We start from the raw sequence: 20,156 nt of genomic DNA, 5'->3' as shown, positions 1-20,156 counted from the left end.
TCTTTCCAGCCTGGAACCGCGTTATCAACCATGATCACCTCATCAAACTGGTTCACTCCAGTGCTGACAAGGTGCAGAGGATGATCAAGAACGGGGTAGTCCACCAAATACTGAGCCATCACTGACACACAAAAAGGCCTTTTTCAAGGCTGCCTACATGAATATAAAGGATAGATGAAGCTTGTATGTACTTTTTGGCCAGCAAAGTACATTACTTGATTTACTCAGAAAAATGATTAACGTGGCAACTTTAACAAACTCAGAAATTTAAGGCCAAGCTAGAATAAACTGTTCATTCTAATATCCAGATATATCCCTTATAATGTTGGGTCAACAAAAAAAATTAAAAGGTCAGAAAGTTGAAAGAATGCAAAATTTGCAAGTGGTTCCAGACTTTTGCACACCCCTGTATTTATATTTTTATTAAGTTATAGAAAAGGACAATCCCCACTTGCAGACTTTCATACCTCAGCATTGCACCTCTCCTACTCCAGTTCATTTCTCCCTGACCTCCCATGCCTCCCAGGATCGCCGGTACTTTAGCGATCATTGCAGGTTGCCATAGGCCTTTGGAGCTGTCTTCCCTCTGCCGTGGTCACCCCCTTCCTCTGACGTCAGAGGCAGGATTGCGGCAGAGGGAAGACAGTTCCTGAGGCCTATGGCAACCTGCAATGATCGCTAAGGTACCGGCGATCCTCTCTGCAGGCTGCTCCCTGCTGGAATCAGGTAAATGGAGGCGCGGGAGGCTGGGGGGAAGCCAGATACTGCAGCACTTCACGACAGACCCTCGCCCTCTAAAGGAGGAGCGGCAGTGGCCGGCCAGTAAGAGGCAGCGTTGCCAATCCTGTTTTAGGGGACGAGGGGGAAGGGTTAGACAATGAATTGGGAGGCCGATTTTTTTTTTTTAATCGATTCGAATCGTGAATCGGGCAGCACTAGTTCGGTCTATGTCACGAATGATAAGGTGCACCAGGCTTCAATCCAGTAATGGAGCCTGTAGCACTGAGATGCAAGCGTGGTGAATCCACCTGGAAATTCTTGGAGCAGTGTGGGTCTCCTGAGCTTGAAGCCCTGAAGGAAAAGTTGTTTTACAGTGGTATGACTATGCTGTGAAGGTTCTTAACTTTTTGGGTGGGGGTTGGGTTGGAGTGCCATAAATTCCTCCCCGTCCCCTATAATGAATGTTCCTGCATGCCATGCATTGCTTCCTACCAACTGACTATATGCATGGCTGCAGCCTGAGTGAGAAGCTGTTCTCTCAGTCTGAAACATTGTGTTACTAAAGGGCATCTTTAAATTTTTTTTATTTTTAATTTTGTTGTATTACCATTTTGCCTTATCACTCATGTATGAAAAATTAAAGATGATCTGGAGGTTGGGGGGGAGGGGGGTTAGTGCTTTCCAATGTTATAATAACTCTCTTAGTGGACCATGGCCTGGATGCACTAAAGATATCCACTGGATTGCAGTTGGCCGATTCTGGATGAGCGATTGATGCACTACCAAGTTTGCTTACAAATGATTTGCACGGAGGTGCAAATCATTTGCATGTAAATCCAACAGATTAATCGCTCAGTGAGTGACTTACACATGCACAGAGCCTTAACAGCAGTGACTAGGGAAGCAGCTTCCTGTCACTGCTTAGGGCTTCTTTTTTTTTTTTTAATGGCACAGATGTGCGTGTGTTGCACACACACACAATCTGTCCCTCCCACACATACACAATCTGCTCCCAAGGGGAGGGACCTTAGGCTCCTTCTTGTGTATCACATGGTGCACCGGAGAGGGGGAAGACCCGTCATTTTTGGCAGGCAGGGCTAGAAGCTGAAGGGACCGTGCTTCCCTCCAGCTCCCAATGTTTAATAAGAGGGGGGGTAGCACAGTTACCAACAACCAGTCAGTTTTTCGAATCGCTAAAGCCCCTTTTTTTTGGGGGGTGGGGATTAGTTAAGCGATGTTAGTGCATCAATCGCTTGGCTACTTTGCATGGCCAGATCGGAAAATGGGCGATTGAGGGGAAAAACACGTGGTGGACCATTTTGTGCATCGGGTTGGTAAAAGCGATCGTTGCTAAAGCTGTTTAAAACAAGTTTAGCAACGATCGCTGACTTTAGTGCATCTAGACCAGTGGTCTCAAACTCAAACCCTTTGCAGGGCCACATTTTGGATATGTAGGTACTTGGAGGGCCTCAGAAAAAAATAGTTAATGTCTTATTAAAGAAATTGCAATTTTATAAATCTTTCCTTTTGGCTAAGTCTTAATAATTTATAGCTAAAGAGACATATGATCAAGAAAATGTTTTATTTTACTTTTGTGATTATGATAAACATACTGAGGGCCTCAAAATAGTACCTGGTGGGCTGCATGTGGTTCCCGGGCCGCGAGTTTGAGACCACTGATCTAGACCCATTTAGTCAAGATGGTGTAGAATTTGCCCAGCTGAAAAAGGTTGAAAAGCACTAGAAAATTCATGCGTATGCCTGATCTCACTACCTCCCTTTGTTTTTCTTGTGTGCTGACACTTAATAAAGAGAAAGAACCTTTAAGCACTATTTTTTATTTATGTATTTCATTTTTCTGTTTTAGCTTTATTTAGTGTGTCTGACAAGACTGGCCTGATAGAATTTGCAAAGCGCCTAAGTTCGCTTGGTTTGTCTCTCGTCGCCTCTGGAGGAACAGCAAAAGCACTGCGTGATGCAGGCCTCATTGTCAGGTAGGAGGGGGTGGTTCACTGTTTGGGAACTGTCATGAATATTTGGGTAGTCAGTACTTCAAAAGAAAAGGTGGCAGTAGATTGATGCAAGCTAATGAATTTATTCCTTGTTGCATTCTTACTTTAAAAGATGAACATACTGTACACGTTGGGAGAAATGCCGATGGCTTTCCTTAGCACCTTGTAGAGCAGTGGTTGTTAAACCTTTCCTGGGGGACCCCCCAGCCAGTCAGGTTTCCAAGATAATCCCTAATGAATATGCATGAGACAGATTTGCATATAATAAGAGGTAACAGGCATGCAAATCTACCTCATGCATATTAATTAGGGATATCTTGAAAATCCAACAGGCTGGGGGTCCCCCAAGACAGGTTTAAGAACCACTGTTGTAGAGAATGACACAGGTACAGAGTTTGTCCCCACTCTCTTCCCATGAGCTTGGTCTGATCCCCAACCACACAAGCCTCAAACAGTTATGATTTTATATTTAGATCATTTTATTAAAGTATAAAAAGAAATAATGTTCTGTTTAACTGTTATTTTTATAAATCACAAAGAATACAGAACAAGGATCAATGAAAGCCGTGTCTCTCCTCCCCATCACAAATATCCCCTCCACTATCAGGAATACTCAACAAGACAAACTACCGTATTTTCATGCAGATAACGCGCACCCGTGTAAAACGCGCACACGGGTATAGCGCGCAGAAACCACGATTTTATGTACAAAAACTTTTGTATACCGCGCTCACGGGTATACCGCGCATGCAGCCCGACTGTCCTTTCGCCCGCCCCCACTCTCCTCTGGCCACCCCGACTCTCCTTTCGCCCTCCCCGACTCTCCGTGCGCTGTCCCGCCTATCCGTCGGGTTGGGCCCATGTGCTTCAGAAATACCATAAACTTACTGTACACAAATGGCAAAACTAACACAGAATACCTAAGCGCTTCCTGCATTAGACCATTTTTCATTAGTACAAGGGCCCTTCAGTAAAGTATTCCACAACAGAAAAGTAAAGTGGTGGATAGGGAAAACCCAGAAAAAAAGCACCAAAGGCCTCACAGAAAGGGACAATGGAATTCTCTTTATTGGGTCATTCAATAAAGAGAACTTCATTGTCCCTTTCTGCAAGGCCCTTGGTGCTTTTTTTTCTGTATTTGCTGTTTGGCATGTACATTCAAACCTCGGTTTGCGAGTAACCCTGTTTGCGAGTGTTTTGCAAGACGAGCAAAACACTCAGCAAACTTTTGACTCGCAAACCGAGTGTTGACTCGATTGCGAGCACCCCCCCCCCCCCCGATAACCGGCATCGCTTCCCCCCGCTCGCAAAGGCCCCCTCGCCCCAACCGCCCCCCCCCACCTCGCGAACCGGCCCCCCCGCCAGTACAACTTAAATTTACCCACCTCCCCATCTATCACCAGCACCGGCACGCAGGCACAGCTCGTGTGACTAGAAAATCTTCCGGCTTTGTTCATAGACAAAGCGCGCCTTTGTCCCGGCACACTTTTGACCTGACACCTCCGGCTTCTGCCTGCCTGCCTTGAGCATGCATCTGCGCATGCTCAAGGACTTCTAATAGAAGTCCTTGAGCATGCGCAGATGCATGCTCAAGGCAGGCAGGTAGGCAGAAGCCAGAGGTGTCAGGTCAAAAGCGCGCCGGGACAAAGGTGCGCTTTGTCTATGAACCAAAGCCGGAAGATCTTCTAGGCACACGAGCTGTACCTGCGTGCTGGTGCTGATGCTAGACGGGGAGGTGGGTAAATTTAAGTTGTACTGGCGGGGGGGGGCCAGTTTGTGCGGTGGGGGGTGCCGGTTGGAGCGAGGGAGCCTTTGCGAGCGGGGGGGGGAGCGATGCCAGTTATCGGGGGTGGGGGGGTGGGAACATGTCAAAGCGAGTTTCCATTATTTCCTATGGGGAAACTCGCTTTGATAAACGAGCATTTTGGATTACAAGCATGCTCCTGGAACAGATTATGCTCGTAATCCAAGGTACCACTGTACTTTGATTTCCCTGTTCTAGCTTCTGGTTTACTGTGGATAGGGGGAAAAATGTAAAAAAAATTCCAGTTTAGTTTCCCCTGTAAATGCTGCATTACTTATTAGAGTAATAGATATATTTTTTATGAACCCGATCAATTGCAGTTTTTTCTTGAAGGTAAAGTAACCACAAGAATTCCAAACACCTCCATGGAATCAGCCCAGCAGGCCATTAGTTAATAACTCCAACTGCACTCTGTTATTTGATTAATTTAGTTTATTTCTTGAATCCAACTACCCTTGGAAGTGATTGATTCCTTCTCCTCTCAGATTGTGGACTGACTTTAATCAGTTACTATGTGTTATTATTTTATAATTAATATTTGTTTTCCTTATTGGATTGTTATATTTCCTTTCAAGTATTGATTGATTTGTTAATTTGTAAAAGTATAAATTTAAAAAAAAAATAAATTCCAGTTTAACCGCACAGTCCTCGAACATTTATAATTTTAAAGTGTTTGAGGTTTGTGCATTGGAGGACAGAGCTTGCAGGAATGGTGCTGGGAAAGGAAAAGTACTCGACGGGTTGGAAAGTGAGTTCCCGCGGGAACGGGGAAAAATTTGTCCCTGTGTCATTCTCTATCCCTGACCTGCTGGTGGAGGCAGAGGCAATTTTCGTCCCTCATGATGATTCCACAAATTCTATAGGGCAGGTTGGACGTGCGCTACCGTATTTATGCGGATGATATTCATTTCTTCTTTCCCGTGGTGGAGGGGGTAGGATACATGAAGAGGAAATTGACTGAGTGCATGGAGACGATAACAGCTTGGATGTATAATAATAAACTGATATTGAATTTGCAGTAGACGGAAGTGATGTTTATTGGGAATGATGAACCATTGCCGACTTTAGGGGATTTGCAGCTATCTCATATGAGGATGTTAGGAGTCTATTTGGATGCAAAGCTCACCATGCAGACACAAATTCTGCATATCATTAAGGGAGCCTTTTTTTCAACTACGAGTAAAATCTATAATGGCAATATTTGATTTTTGAACAGTGGTGCAGAGCCTTGTAATTTCTAAATTAGATTTCTGTAATTCGTTGTTGATAGGAATTGTGAAATCAAAAATTAAAGCGCTGCAGGTTGTGCAAAATACTGCAGCCAGAATGATTACAGGAGTAGTTCAGAATTGCCATGTTAGACCTGTACTAGAACATCTGCATCGGTTACCGATTCAGATGAGGATAGAATACAAAGTTTTGACAATTGCCTATCAGGAAATTCATGGGGTGGTGCCTTGGTACCTAGCGCAGACTTTGAAAAAAATATATGCCTTTAAGATCGTTGAGGTTTCAGTCAGCAATGAAATTATCAATTGAAGCTTGTGATGAAACACTTCACAAGAAAACACAAGCAGTAGCTATTTCAGTTTCAGGTCCACATTTGTGGAATGGATTGCCAGGATATTTGAGACCATAAAAATCAGAGATCTTTTAAAATAACAAAACAATTTTATTTTTTTATTTAGAAAATTTATATACTGCCTTTAAATAAAGCGGTTTCCATAAAAATAAACGTACATAATTGCAGAGTATAAAACAAAATTACATTTCTAAAATAAAACTAAATTGCAGTACTATAAAATACATTTTCTTTAAATGGAAAAAGAGGAAAAACCATTTGCACCCCACAAATAAACAATGCCCAGGCAATTAATAACAAAGGCACTTAAGAATCCACTTACTGACTCAAACACAGATAAACATAGATAAAAACTTATCTATTTGTTAAGGTTTTCTATTAGTATTGTACTGTTAAGTAGATGTGATGTAATGTGAGGCTTTTAGGGAAAGGGTCTGAAGAGATAATATTTCTCTGTTATGAGTCTGTATGTAGTTGATTATGTGTGTTTTATTGTAATCCGCTTACCGTATATATTCAAATACAAGACAAGATTTTGGGGCTAAAATAATGGCCCAAAAATGGAGGTCTCATCTTATATTCAGTCATTGCCCACCTGCCCCACTCCCAGACTTGTTGCAGTCCTCCACTGGACCTGCCTTACGACCTGGTGGGCTGGGACAGGAGGGATCCCTCCTGTCCCAGCCGACTCTGACAATTTTTTTTTTTTTTTTACTTCCTTACCGCTTCCCTGTGTACCTTTTTCAATCCCTGGTGGTCTAGCAGTGTACCAGGCAGGAGCGAGCTTTCTGCGTTCCTGCCCCATGCTGAACCCCTCCCTAAATGGCTGCCTCAAGTTCTCACAGCCCAGTGTGTACCAAGCAGTTTCTGAGGGTAGGGTTCAGGTTCCCCACCTCCCCAGACCTCAAATAGCTATTTTTTTCTGTTTTTGTTTAATTTTGCCATGTTTGGTGCAAATTCGTGACGGTGGATTTTTAAATTGTTTTCTAACTTATTTCTGCCTCAAAAACCCCTTGATTTGACTCAAAATAATTTGGCATGGACATCCCAGTGCTTTAATGTTTCAGCGGCGTTCACAAAGATAAGTGCTTGTTTAAACACTATCTTTGAATGTCAAACTATGCAAACAGAAGGACAAATAAATATATAACATATTTATCTATTTATAAAAATTTAAAAAGTGTTAAAAATATTTAAACAATAAGATATAGTGACTTGGTTTGAGCCAGTGATTGAGACATAGACCTGCAAGTTCACTTAAAAGTCCACTGCCTGATATTCAGGTCTCTGAGGTTCACTCCAAAGGTCAAATAAGAATGTTTTGGGGTGCATATCACCACAGGGTGTTTTTTGATTTATGCTTATTGATTTGAACACCTTATATTGTATTTGCATTTCTGACATTAATTGCACCACATCAGTGATTATGTACAGCGTGCCATAGCGCGCTGGGGGAGGGGGCAGGAGCTTAAATTTTGGACTTTGCCTCTTCTGAGTAATCTTGGGCTGGGGAGCCGGCCTTCTGAAGAAAACCTCACCTGGAGTCTTATTTCAGAGTCTGCATGAGATGAATTTAGGGGTCCTTTTATCAAGCTGCACTAGCGGGGTTAGCACGTCAGACATTTCATCACGCGCTAATTCCCGCAGCTCAATGCAGGCGTTAGCGGCTAGCGTGGCAGGTTAACATGCGTTAAACCTCTATCGCAGCTTGATAAAAGGACCCCTTAGACACAGCCAGCTCCTTCTACTTCCTCCTCCCTCGTTTGGAGTGAGGGTTCAGTCCTCAACATTTCCCTGGCATCCGAACATTAATATCTTGATTTCGGAGCAGTGGGATTCTCCAGTAGGGTCTCTCTAAGTAGCGAGAGCCATGTCGCAGCTGCATCCTATGGCACAGGAGCATCGGCAACTTTTTAGTCAGCCTAAAATGGATTCCTTGGTTGTACTTGTTACTAAGCACACCTCCCGCAGAGTGAATGTAATTCTCGGGAAACTTTTTGAGGCAGTGGCTTTAGGATCAAAGCTGCCTCAGCGGTGTCTTTGTCACACGTGCTTGTCTGTCCAGACTGTACACTTTGCAGAGTGAAGGCAGTGAACCACCCCCTTAGCTACTTTTATCTGGAGTGGATTATTTAGCAGATGCTCTGTATGACATTATTCATGTCCTGGGTAAAGCATCTGCTTATTCTATTTCTGCATGTAGAATGCTCTGGCGATTCCACCTCTAAAGCTACTCTTGCCAGTCTCCCTTTTAAGGGGCAGTTATTATTTGGTAAAGGCCTGGATAATCTCATAAACTGCCTGGTGGACCATCACCCCTAGACCCTACCTGATAGCAGACACAGAGCCTCTAGAAGCTCAGGGCGCTCTTAATATTTGTGGCTCCAGGCGCTCTCGACAATATTCCAGTTCCATGTCAAGAGAGATTCTCCCAGAGCTACAGGCATAGCCAGGCTTCTGCATCCTGTGCTGCCCCATCCACCAACAAACCGCCTTGCAGCAGGCCAAGGGAGGTCCCCCTTCATATAGGGGGCAGACTCAAAGTGTTTCTGTAGGCCTGGGTTCAGATTTTGTCCAACTGTTGCGTTTTGGTCATCATTCAGTTCAGCTACAAGCTGGAATTTGTCTGGCTTCTTACAGATTGGTTTGTGGACTCTCCTGCGGGGCACCCGGAAAAGACAGTCAAGATGCAGGCCACCATGAAAGGTTATTAGAAATTCAAGCCATAGAGCCTGTACTGCCCGAAGACTTGAGCTCTGGCAGATGCTCCATATAATTTATTGTGCCAAAGAAAGGCTCCAGCAATTGGAGACCCATTCTGGACCTTACTCACATGAATTTAGCGCTCAGAGTTCCGCACTTTCGCATTGAGACAGTTTGATCTGTCACAGCGACAGTGACCCCGGGAGAGTTCCTAGCCTTTCTTGATCTGATGGAGGCATATTTGCATATTCCTATTTTTCCAGACCAAAGAAAGTTTCTCAGATTTCATGTCCTGGAAAATCATTATCAATTTTCAGCTCTGTCTTTCAGTTTGGCGAAGGCTCCTCACACCTTCACCAAAGTGATGGTTGTGGTAGCAGATTACCTGTGCAAGTTGGGGTTGCAAGTGCAACCCTACCTCAATGACTGGCTGATCAGAGCCCCCTTCATTGTCTTAGTGTCGACGCCTAGCGGATCAGGTAATCCGAGTCCTGGAGGATCTAGGTTGGATCGTGAATTACGAAAGAGTAATTTGACACTGACTCAATCCCTGGAGTACCTGGGAGTCTTGTCCGACACAGCTGTCTATCTTCCAGAGGTATGCAGACAGAAGCTGTGTTCTCAAATTTCCTGTCTCCTGGACAAGTCAACTCCGTCGGCATAGGACTATCTTCAAGTCCTGGGGACCATGGCAGCCACAATAGATGTGGTTCTTTGGGCGAGAGCCCACATGCGTCCTCTCCAGCACGCATTACTCTCATGCTGGTCTCTACCCTGGACACTGGAGGCTCCATCCTCAGTCCCTCTTCAAGGGCATACCTCTTTGGATAGCTTCCTGGGTGGTCGTAATGACAGATGCTAGTCTCCTTGGTTGGGGAGCTCATGGCAACCGTTGACCAATTCAGGAGCACTGGTTGCCATCTCGGAGGAAGTGGTCAACAGGCTGGAACTGCATGTCATTAGGCTAGCTCTCCTGAAATTTCAGAAGACTCTAGAAGGTCACGTGGTCAGAGTCTTCTCTGACAACGCTACAGCGGTGGCATATGTCAGTCGCCAGGGAGGCACCCAAGAGTGCTGCTCTGTGTTTGGAGGCCTGTATTCTCTTTCACTGGGCGGAGCATCATCTCCAAGTGCTATCGGCAGCACATGTCATGGGAGTGGACAATGTTCAAGCCGACTTCCTCAGCAGACAGTCCTTGGATCTGGGCAAGTGGATACTGTCGTTCACAACATTTCAGGCCATTGTTCAGCACTAGGGTTGTCCATAATTCGACCTCATGGTGACAGCAAAGAATAAGAAGGCGGACAGGTTTTTCAGTTGTAGATTTGAGCCAGAAAGTGAGGGTCTAGTTGCTCTAATCCAGCCGTTGCCTCGGGGCATCCTGTTGTCCATCTTTCCTCCCTAGCCCATAATAGGCTGCATCCTTCAATGGATTGCAACTCATTAGGGAAAGGTCATTCTGGTGGCTTCAGATTGGCCTCGCACACTGTGGTATGCAGACCTGATACATCTTCGAACAGGTCACGACCTCTGGTTGCCGATGCATTCAGACCTCCTTTTGCAGGGTCCAGTTTACATGGAGGATCCGGATTTCTTTGCTCTTATGGCATGGCTCTTGAGCATGAAGCCTTAGAGCGTACATGGTATTCAAACCTTGATCATTGCCACCCTTCTCAACTCTAAGAAGTCAATTATAGTCCCCTCCTATACTAAGGCATGGAATACTTTCCAACACTGGTGCTCTCAGCAGCATGTGGAGCCGTTTTTAACTCTGGTCCCGGTAGTGTTAGCTTTCCTTCAAGCTGGCCTTGACAAAGGGCTTACGGTGGCTTCCCTTTGGGTTTAAGTTACAGGACTCTCGTTTCAGGGCCCGAGACCACAGATCTGCTCTGGTGTCTCATCCTGACAGCCAGATTTCTAAAGGGTGCTCTATGCAACAGACCACCAATCAAGCTCCCGTTCCCTTCCTGGGATCTGAATGTAGTTCTGCAAGGTCTCTCCAAAGCTCCATTCGAACTGCTCGGAGAAACGTCGCTGTTGGATCTGACGATCAAGACTTTTTTTTTCTGTTGGCCATGACATCGGCAATACAAGCCTCGAAGCTTCAGGCTCTTTCTTGTAGAGAGCCTTTCCTTAAGATCTCGAACACTGGAGTTTCTCTAAACACTATCCCTTCCTTTCTACCAAAAGTAGTTTTGACGTTTCATGTTAATCAACTTGTATTCCAGTCTACTTTGAAGAAGTTGGACGTAAGATGAGTACTTCTGTATCTTTTACCAACAAGTTTAAGCTCTCTGACCTTCTGTTTGTGTTGACTCATTCAGTTAAGCTTGGTGCTCCAGCTTCAAAGGCAACAATTTCCAAATGGATCTGTAAGGCCATTTTGTCAGCCTTCGTTATTTGTGGGAAACAGTCTCCTGTTTCTGTTAAAACCCATGCAACCAGCAGTGTTGCTTTGTCCTGGGCCGGAGCTTAGTCTCCCCTGAGAGGATTTGTAGGGTGGTGACTTGGTCTACTATACTCTGCATATGTTTGCCAGATTTTACAGGGAGGATGCTGCGGCAAGAAAGGACTCCGCCTTTGGGTCCTCAGTTTTAAGGGCTGACGCAGTCGGCCTATCCTAGATTTCCTGCTTGTCCAGAATGACACACCTATTGCACTGGAAAAAAAGATTGTCTTTACCTTGATAATAACTTTTCTAGTAGATAGGTGTGTCATTCTGCACCACCAACCTGTCATTTCCTGCGCCTGCCTACTGTCTCCTTCTGTTTATTCTTATCCAGGACTATATCTTGGATACCAGTTAGCCCTTTGTACCCTGAAGAATACTGTATAATATGTTTCTAGCGTCTGCAAGGGTACTGCCTGGGCTCCTTTCATGCTTCTAGTGGCAGTTTATTATTATTTGATCACATGTTATTGTGTTGGAGCAGAACTGTTTATTTGTTTGGGAAGTTTCCCATTTTCCTTACTTCACATAGTCTTGATGGAGCTCTTGTATGCTTGGGTACTAACTGTAGGTGGCAGTAGAGCTCCCAGTGAAGTAGGATGATCACAGCCATGGGGAGATAACCCGCTTGTCCAGAATAACATACCTATCTACCAGAAAAGATATTTTCAAGGTAAGGATATACCGTAATCTCTTTTTATCAAGACTCATGTCAAAAAAACTCTAAAAACTTTCCGTTTCACTGATGCTTATAATTAGTTTTCAATTCTTGGAATCATTCTATGCAGACCACCCCCCCATTTTCCCTCCCTCTCCTTGCTTTCTTATAAATTATTGTAGATCAATCTTTACCATCATTTATCAGACATTTTTATTTGGACAGTATATCAAGACTTTAAAAATAAACCTGAAACCTTTAAAGCACCCCTTAGTGTATGTTGATGGATTTATCTGGCACTAAGGCCTCTTAAGTTCTGTGGGCCCTGGGGCCTTACATTTTTTAAGGCATGCTAATGAATGCATACCTCTAGCATTTATTATATTCAAAAATGTAAAAAGGTGTGTTCTGTACCATTGATGTAAGATATTACAGGCATAAGTATTACAAGGCAAAATCTTATAGCCATGGAGAGTGCCAGAAGATTAACTTAATTCTCCCATGCTGAATCCCTGCAGTAGTGCAAACTTATTTATTTATGTTATATATTCATTCACAATATTTATTTATAATTTCTCTTCTATAAAGGGGAAGATTTTTGCTGCTTATATATATTGCATCTTTTCTCTCAGGCTCTTTAGGGAAAAATGCTGTAAATGTTCAATAGTGAATCTTTTGTGGCCAAAATAGGAACTAGCATATTCCAGGGATGGTCTGGAATTCAGCAACAGGAAATCTGCATTTAGAATGTCTTTCCCCTCCCCAACATGCACACACAATTTCAGGTTGATTAGTGTGCTTTCCTCTAGTGGTTTTGGGAGTTTGGCTGCTACATGTGGTATTATCCTGTTTCTTTTGCTGTCTTTTTTTAATTGCAATTTCATAATATACAATCCAATAATAGAAAGAAAAAGGATGCGACTCCAGCAGAAATTACACTAATGAAATTATAACATAATCAAAGAAATTGCTTCTTATAATCGACATTAAGGAGGGAGGAGAGAAGAAGAGTGACATTTTTTTTTTCTTCATTTTTTATCATACACACTATCTAACATACCAATGTTTCTAATTTCTAAAGATGGATCCACTAGAAAGTAATCTTAGGAAGAACTCATCTTGGAGAAAAGATTCTAAATGCTTGGGTCAAAAAAGGTAGAGTTATTACCTTGATTAACCAAGCATCTATAGGGGCAGCACAAAAGGAAGGTCGCCCCTATAGCCAACAGTCTCATCGTAAGCTGTACAAATAACTTCTGCCTTGCCTGTGTTGCTCTGACCACATCTGGAAACATGGAGGGGCATTTTCGATAGGACATCTAAGTCTAATTTGGACGTTAAAAAATATATATATATCCAGTAGAGAAAATGTCCGTTTTCAAAACAGCCAGACATCTATCTGTTAATTTTTGGAAATGACCTATGTATACGTTTTGGTCCTTAGTATTTCTGTCTTTTTTGGCCATTTTCAAAAATAAAAACGTCCACATGAGAAATGCACAAAAGCAAGTTTTGCAAACATACTCAACTACCATATCTGATTGCAGCAGATGAATCCCCATAATCTCAGCTGGTTTTGGTGCAGTCCTGCCAGCTCAGCTGATGGTGGATTCCCCTGTCAGGATCAGCCGAATCAAAGAAAAAATATTTCTCTCTCCCTCCCTCCCTCCCTCACACCCACTGATCCCCCTACACCTTTCCCACCAACATCCCCCCACATCCACACAACATCTGCCATTTCTTCGGATGACAAATCGGCAGGAGGGAAGCCTACTCCCTCCTGCCTGTAGAACCATGTTTTCAGAATAATGGGCCTTCCCCCTCCCAATGCATCTTGGGATGCAGTGTGAGAGGCCTAAGTCCTTGGTTGGATGTGGAGGGTTGGGAAGATGTCAAGGATGCCCTATTTGGGTGATGGGAAGGGGGTTGTGAGCAACGGGAGAGTAAGGGAGGGTCATGCCTTAAATCCTCCGTCTTGTCAGTTTGGGCAACTTTGGGGAACTTAGATACAACTAAAACAGGTCTACCTGAAGACTGGAGGGTGGCTAATGTTACTCCAATTTTTTTAAAAAAAGGTTCTGGGGAGATCCGGGGAATTACAGACTAGTAAGCCAAGCAAAATAGTGGAAACCATTTAAAAAAATAAAATTGTGGTACATGTTTACAAAGTTGCTCATGAGAGGCTCCTGAGAAAATTAAAGAGGCATGGATAGGAAGCAATGTTGAATTATAGGTTAAGAATTGGTTATCAGACAAAAACCAAAAGATAAGGTTAAATGGCCATTTTTCTCAATGGAGAAGGGTTACTAGTGGTAGGTCACAGGATCTGTGCTGGGACCAGTGCTACTTAACTTATTTATAAATGATCAGGAAATTAGAACTATGAGTGAGATGATTAAATTTGAAGATGATTCTAAATTGTTCAAAGTTGTTAAAATGCATGCAAACTATAAAAAACTGCAGGAAGACCTTAGGAAATTGTAAGACTGGTCATCCAAATGGCAGATGAAATTTAATGTGGACAGATGCAAAGTGATGCACATTGGGAAGAATAATCCAAATCATAGTTACCAGATGCTAGGGTCCACCTTTGGGGTCAGTGCTCAAGAAAAAGATCTGGGTGTCATCATAAACAATACGCTAAAACCTTCCGCCCAATGTATGGCGGTGGCCAAGAAAGCAGACAAAGATGCTAGGAATTATTAGAAAAGGGATGATAAACAAGACCAAGAATGTGTTATAATGCCTCTGGTGCGACCTCACCTTGAGTATTACATTCAGTTCTGCTTTCTTTATCTCAAAAAAGATATAGCGGCACTAGAAAAGGTTTAAAGAAGAGCAACGAAGATGATAAAGGGGATGGAATTCTCTCATATGAGGAAAGACTAAAGAGGTTAGGGCTCTTCAGCTTGGTAAAGAGACGGCTGAGGGGAGATATGACTGAAGTCTACAAAATCCTGAGTGGTGTAGAAAGGGTAGAAGTGGATCAATTTTTTTTTTTTTTTTTACTGCATTTTACTGCATCAAGATTTACAAAGACTAGGGGACACTTGATGAAGTTAGAGTAATACTTTTAAAACCCATAGGAGGAAATATTTTTTCAGAGGTTGTGGTAGGAGTAGTTAATGTAATTGGTTGTAAAAAAAGGTTTGGACAAGTTCCTTAAGGAAAAGTCCATAGTCTGCTGTTGAGACAGACATGACATGGAATGCTGCTACTATTTGGGTTTTTGCCAGGTACTTATTAGTTGGATTGGTCTCCATGAAAATGGGATACTGGAATAGATGGACCATTGGTCTGATCCAGTAAAGCTATCCTTATGTTTTTATGTCTAACTCCCTTCATCTAAGTTCTGCCTAGGAAAGCTTCAATTATTTTCTCTGGTCTAAGCCTGTCTGATTCCCGCCCATAACACACCTCCTAATATGTCCCTTTGAGCTCTGGACTAGAGAGCTGCAAGGGAATGGGGACGACGGGAATCCCGCGGGTTCCCCCCTTGGGTCACGGGGATCCCGTGGGGACGCCCCCTAGGGTCACGGGGATCCCATGGGGACGCCTCTGAGGGTCGCGTGATTCCTGCGGGGTTGGATCGCAGTGCACACGAGGCTAGTCTTCTCCTTACCTGCCCTGCCGCAGCACACAGCCGACCGGAAGTCTTCCCGATGTCAGCGCTGACATCGGAGGGAGGATTTAAGCAAAGCCCTCCCTTCCTCCGACGTCAGCACTGACATCGGTAAGACTTCCGGTCGGCTGTGTGCAGCAGGGTAGGTAGGAAGAAGGCAATGGCGTACGAAAGAGGAGGGGGGCGGTCCGCCCCGGGGAGTGTGCACAGCCGGTCAGGTCCCCCGATCGACCGACAACAGGACTGGCCGACAAACCTCCCTGCCCTGTAGCCGCGAATCTAAATTACCTCTTATAGCAGCTTCAATACTCCAGCTGCTGTAAGAAGGTAATTAGATTCGTGGCTACAGGACAGGGAGATTTATCCGACCGGGCCTGTTCTGTTGTCGGTCGGGTGGGGAAGCGCCACAAAGGGAAGGGGCAGGGAGGGAGGAAAGGTGGAGTGGAGAAGAAAAAACGCTTAAGGTAAATGGGTAAAACTGAGGGGGGAGAAGGCCGCTGAAAGCACTGGGGAAGACAAAGGGTTGGAGAAGGCCGCTGAAAGGACATGGGGAAAACAGGGGTGGAGAAGGCTGCTGAAAGTACATGGGGAAGACAGAGGGGGGAGAAGGACCCTGAAAGGACATGGGGAAGAGGGAGTGGGAAGAAGACGCTGGCAGGGAAGAAGACAGAGGTGCCAGACTATGGGGGGAGCGGAGGGAAAAAGATGGGTGCCAGACCAATTTGGAAGGGGGGAGAAAGGGAGAGGTACAGTAACAGAGCAAATGGAAGACGCAGAGAGAAGAGAGAAAATGGATGGAAGGAATTGAATGCAAACATGAGGAAAGCAGAAACCAGGCAACAAAGATAGGAAAAAAATTATATTTCTTTTTTTTTTTTTTTTTTGCTTCAGGATAAAGTAGTATATTAGTTGTGTTGATAGCATCAGTTACAGTGGAAGGAAAGGCCTCCCCCCCCCCAATATTGATTGACACGTGCAGCTCTCTGGGGAAGTTGCTCATTGTTCTCCATTTGCGGCAGTTTTAGATACTGAAAATAGTTTTAAGAATTCATGGGCCTCCCATGACACTGGTTTCAGGGCAGGTTTTCAGCTTTCCACTTGTCCTTGGTGTGCAAAAACAAGAAGAGAGAGGAAATTATTCTAGATAAGTATAAGAGCTTGGCTTTAATATAGCACCATCTAGACTCCTCCCCACCTGTTTTTATGGTACTTGCCTGCCTGTGTTTGGATCGCACATTCCTTCTAACCAAGTCTCTAGTCACTCAGTCAAAGAAATTGATCAGATTTGTCTGACAAAATCTGTCTCTAGTGAATCCATGTTGCCTTGGGTCCTGTAATCCACTGGATTACAAAAACATCACTATTCTCTGTTTTAAAAGCATTTCCATTAATTTACTTACCACAAAAGTCAGACATATCAACTTGTAGTTCCACTTTTGTGGAGAGGGACTACATCTACCCTTCTCCATTCCTCAAGTACCACTCCCGACTCTAGAGAAGCATTGAAAAGGTCAGCCTGTGGAACTGCCAGAATTTCCTAAATTCCTTCAGTACACTCGAATGTACACCATCCAACCCCATCGCTTTGTCCACCTTTAGTTTAGTTAGCTCCTAACGAACACAATTCTCTGAAAATTGATCGGTGTCTACTACACCTCCATCCCTATTTGCATTTGTCTTCTGTGGTCTGATACTTCAGCTATGAGCACAGAACAGAAATATTTGTTAAGCAATTCATTCAGCTTCTACATATTTATCCCCTTTACGTTCTGAATCTCATAATGCCACTTTTACACTACTTCCTATCACTAATAAGAACATAAGAAGTTGCCCCCGCTGAGTCAGACCAGAGGTCCATCTTGCTCAGCGGTCCACTCCCGCGGTGGCCCATCAGGCCTAGTGCCTGAACAGTGGTCCCTGATTAATTTTGTAATTTACCTCTAATCCCATCCTTATAATCTACCTTTACTCTTATCTGTACCCCTCAATCCCTTTGTCTTCCAAGTACCTATCCAAGTACCTATCATATTGGCTATTTTTTTCTTCCATTTGCATATTTGCTTTCCTGACTACTCAACCAGCTTCTCTTAACTTTTCCAGATATTTTTGCCTTTTTTCTTCTTTTTTTGATCTTTTGTAGTTGATGAAAGCTAACCTCTTTCTCCTTACTTTTCTTCTTGCTTACTTTCCTTCATAATAGGCACATTGATGTTGTAATGTCCATTGCAATATGTATGATGCCTTTTCTTAGGTAAAGACTTTGTGTGAGTTATGGGAGTTAGTGCTGTTTTAGTGTAATAGAACTGCTCTATAAGATTCTGTATAACGTCAAAGTATGCTGTGATACTACACTTCTCCCTCCGAATCCGTGGTTTAAGCATCTGCGGATTCAGTTATTTGCAATTTTTTTAGGGGGGGGAGTTTAATTTTGGGGGCTATTTTTAAGCCTTACCTGGTGGTCTAGCAGGTTTTCGGGGCAGGAGTGATCTTTCTACGCTCCTGCCCCGTGCAGATCATTCATATGAAATGGCTGCCATGAGCTCCCGTAGTCTCTTGAGACTACGACAGGAACTCCCCGCAGCCATTTCCTCTGAGTGATCTGCACGGGGCAGGAGCGTAGGAAGATCGCTCCTGCCCCGAAAGCCCGCTAGACCACCAGGTAAGGTCCGGGATGGTTTGTTTGAGTGAGAGTTTGTATTTAAAGCACGGGAGGAAGGCGGGAGTGGGTCAGAGCCGGCCAAGAAGTTATTTGCGGTTTTTCACACTTCACACCTAACCCCCGTGGATATGGAGGGAGAAGTGATGTTTATTTTGCTGTTACTGACAATAGAATCAGATATTTTTTTGTATGGCGAGTTCTCTGGGAAACTGTTCTACGTAGTTTTTCTCTGCACAAATTATTGAAAAAGGGGCCATATAGGTTTCTATGGACACAAAATATATTTACATTAATAGCTTGGGGTGTTTTTTTAATATTAGAGTCCCTGGCTACATAAGTAAACTGCTACTGTTTTGCTGAATTTTTAATTACATAAATTTATTTTATCTTGAGGCAACCACCTGGCTAGTATTCTGAGTAAGAAGGCCCTATTTTGGCTTCCTTTGGGGAGGTATCACTTCATCCCTTGCCTCAAGCATCAGATTGCCTTGAGATGCCCCTAGGTATGATCAACATTAAGTTCTCAGCATCTGTGGTCAGAATAATTTGCATTTTAGGAATAATGATGGCGAATCCCTTGGTCAAATTCATCTGGAATAGCCATCAGGACAGAGTCTCTGAGCATTCACATGGCATCTCATAGGTTTTGAGTGGCTTGATTCCGCTGGGAGCATTGGCTGTTTTCACGCAAAGACATGCCATTAGGCTGACAGATACTGTTGAGGGCATAAGGTCCAACAGCATATTCAAGCAGTTGTCTGTTGATTCCTTTTTGAATCTTCCATGATGGACACTAAAGTTGCAATCTTCTTTGAAAACAAAGTTGTTCACCTGAGTTGTGTCTAATGGAACTCCTATGAACTCTAGTTGAGAGGAACATAGAAACACGTTCATTAGGGATACTTTGAAAACTAAAGAAAGGGAAAAGGATACAATCAAAGAAAGGGGAATGGTTACAATCAAAGAGGTTTACATATTACATATTCTGTCCCGAGTAGGATCACAATCTTTCTTTTTGTATCTAGGGCAATGAAGGGTTAAATGACTTGCCCAGGATCACAAGGAGCTGCAGCAGGAATCGAGCCCAGTTCTTTGGTTCTCAGGCCATTGCACTACCCATGAGATTACTAATCCACTCCACCAATTTGCAGTTTGACATGTACTTCAGGGTAGTTTGTTTGCCAACCTGAAGGCAGACGCTCTTTTGCTGCACATTCTGTTAACCTTTGTTTAGTTCTTCCATATCATTTCACATTTCATTATCTGGAACATACAGTAACATGCTTCACAAGGTATTCTGCTCTTTTGATAGTTAGAAGTTTGTCTGCTTTTATATCGACATTCAGATACACATTAAAACCTTGTGATATTCTGATTTGGGGGTATGTGACTTAACAAGAGAGTATAAAGAAGTTTGCATAAAGAAATACAGAATATGAAAATTAAACTGTAATACACAATAGGAAATAAATAACAATATCAATTCCATCTAGCCCTCATCCATGGAGACAAAAACATCTTTCATCCTTAAGCAATAATATCAGGCAATAGAGGAAATTACTTCCTACTATCTAAGGCGCAATATACACTTATTACTCCTCTTATACCAATCATTCACCATGAGCCTTCAGAAATTTCTCCAGTTGCAAAATATCAACAAAAATAAAAACTTTACTCTGATAAGTAAGTAAACATTTGCAATGAAATTTTTTTTAATGTTCTTTTCTTACTTCATTTTAATTTATCTTTGTGTTTAGAGATGTTTCAGAACTGTCTGGATTTCCTGAAATGTTGGGAGGACGTGTAAAAACGCTGCATCCTGCAGTACATGCTGGTAAGTGGCAGCTGACTGGTTTTAAGACTTAAACAGCAATACAGTATCTCCCCTGATATTCGCGGGGGTTCTGTTCCAGGAACCCCCGCGAATACCGAAAAACCGTGAATAC

The 20,156-nt window shown here is 43.4% G+C and overlaps 1 protein-coding gene across 1 annotated transcript in view; it reads left to right on the top strand.

Moving 5' to 3' along the window:
• ATIC (5-aminoimidazole-4-carboxamide ribonucleotide formyltransferase/IMP cyclohydrolase) overlaps positions 1–20,156 on the top strand; it is a 163,531-nt gene that overhangs the window by 5,079 nt on the left and 138,296 nt on the right. Inside the window, exons 2-3 of the mRNA XM_033947256.1 lie at positions 2,588–2,714; positions 19,968–20,044. Coding sequence (XP_033803147.1) covers positions 2,588–2,714; positions 19,968–20,044 — 204 coding nt within the window. The remainder of the gene's footprint in view (positions 1–2,587; positions 2,715–19,967; positions 20,045–20,156) is intronic.

This window comes from Geotrypetes seraphini, chromosome 5, assembly GCF_902459505.1.
Source record: "Geotrypetes seraphini chromosome 5, aGeoSer1.1, whole genome shotgun sequence".
Lineage (NCBI taxonomy): Eukaryota > Metazoa > Chordata > Amphibia > Gymnophiona > Dermophiidae > Geotrypetes > Geotrypetes seraphini.
Note: the sequence above shows the minus strand (reverse complement) of the source record. Positions and strands in the feature narration are given on the sequence as shown.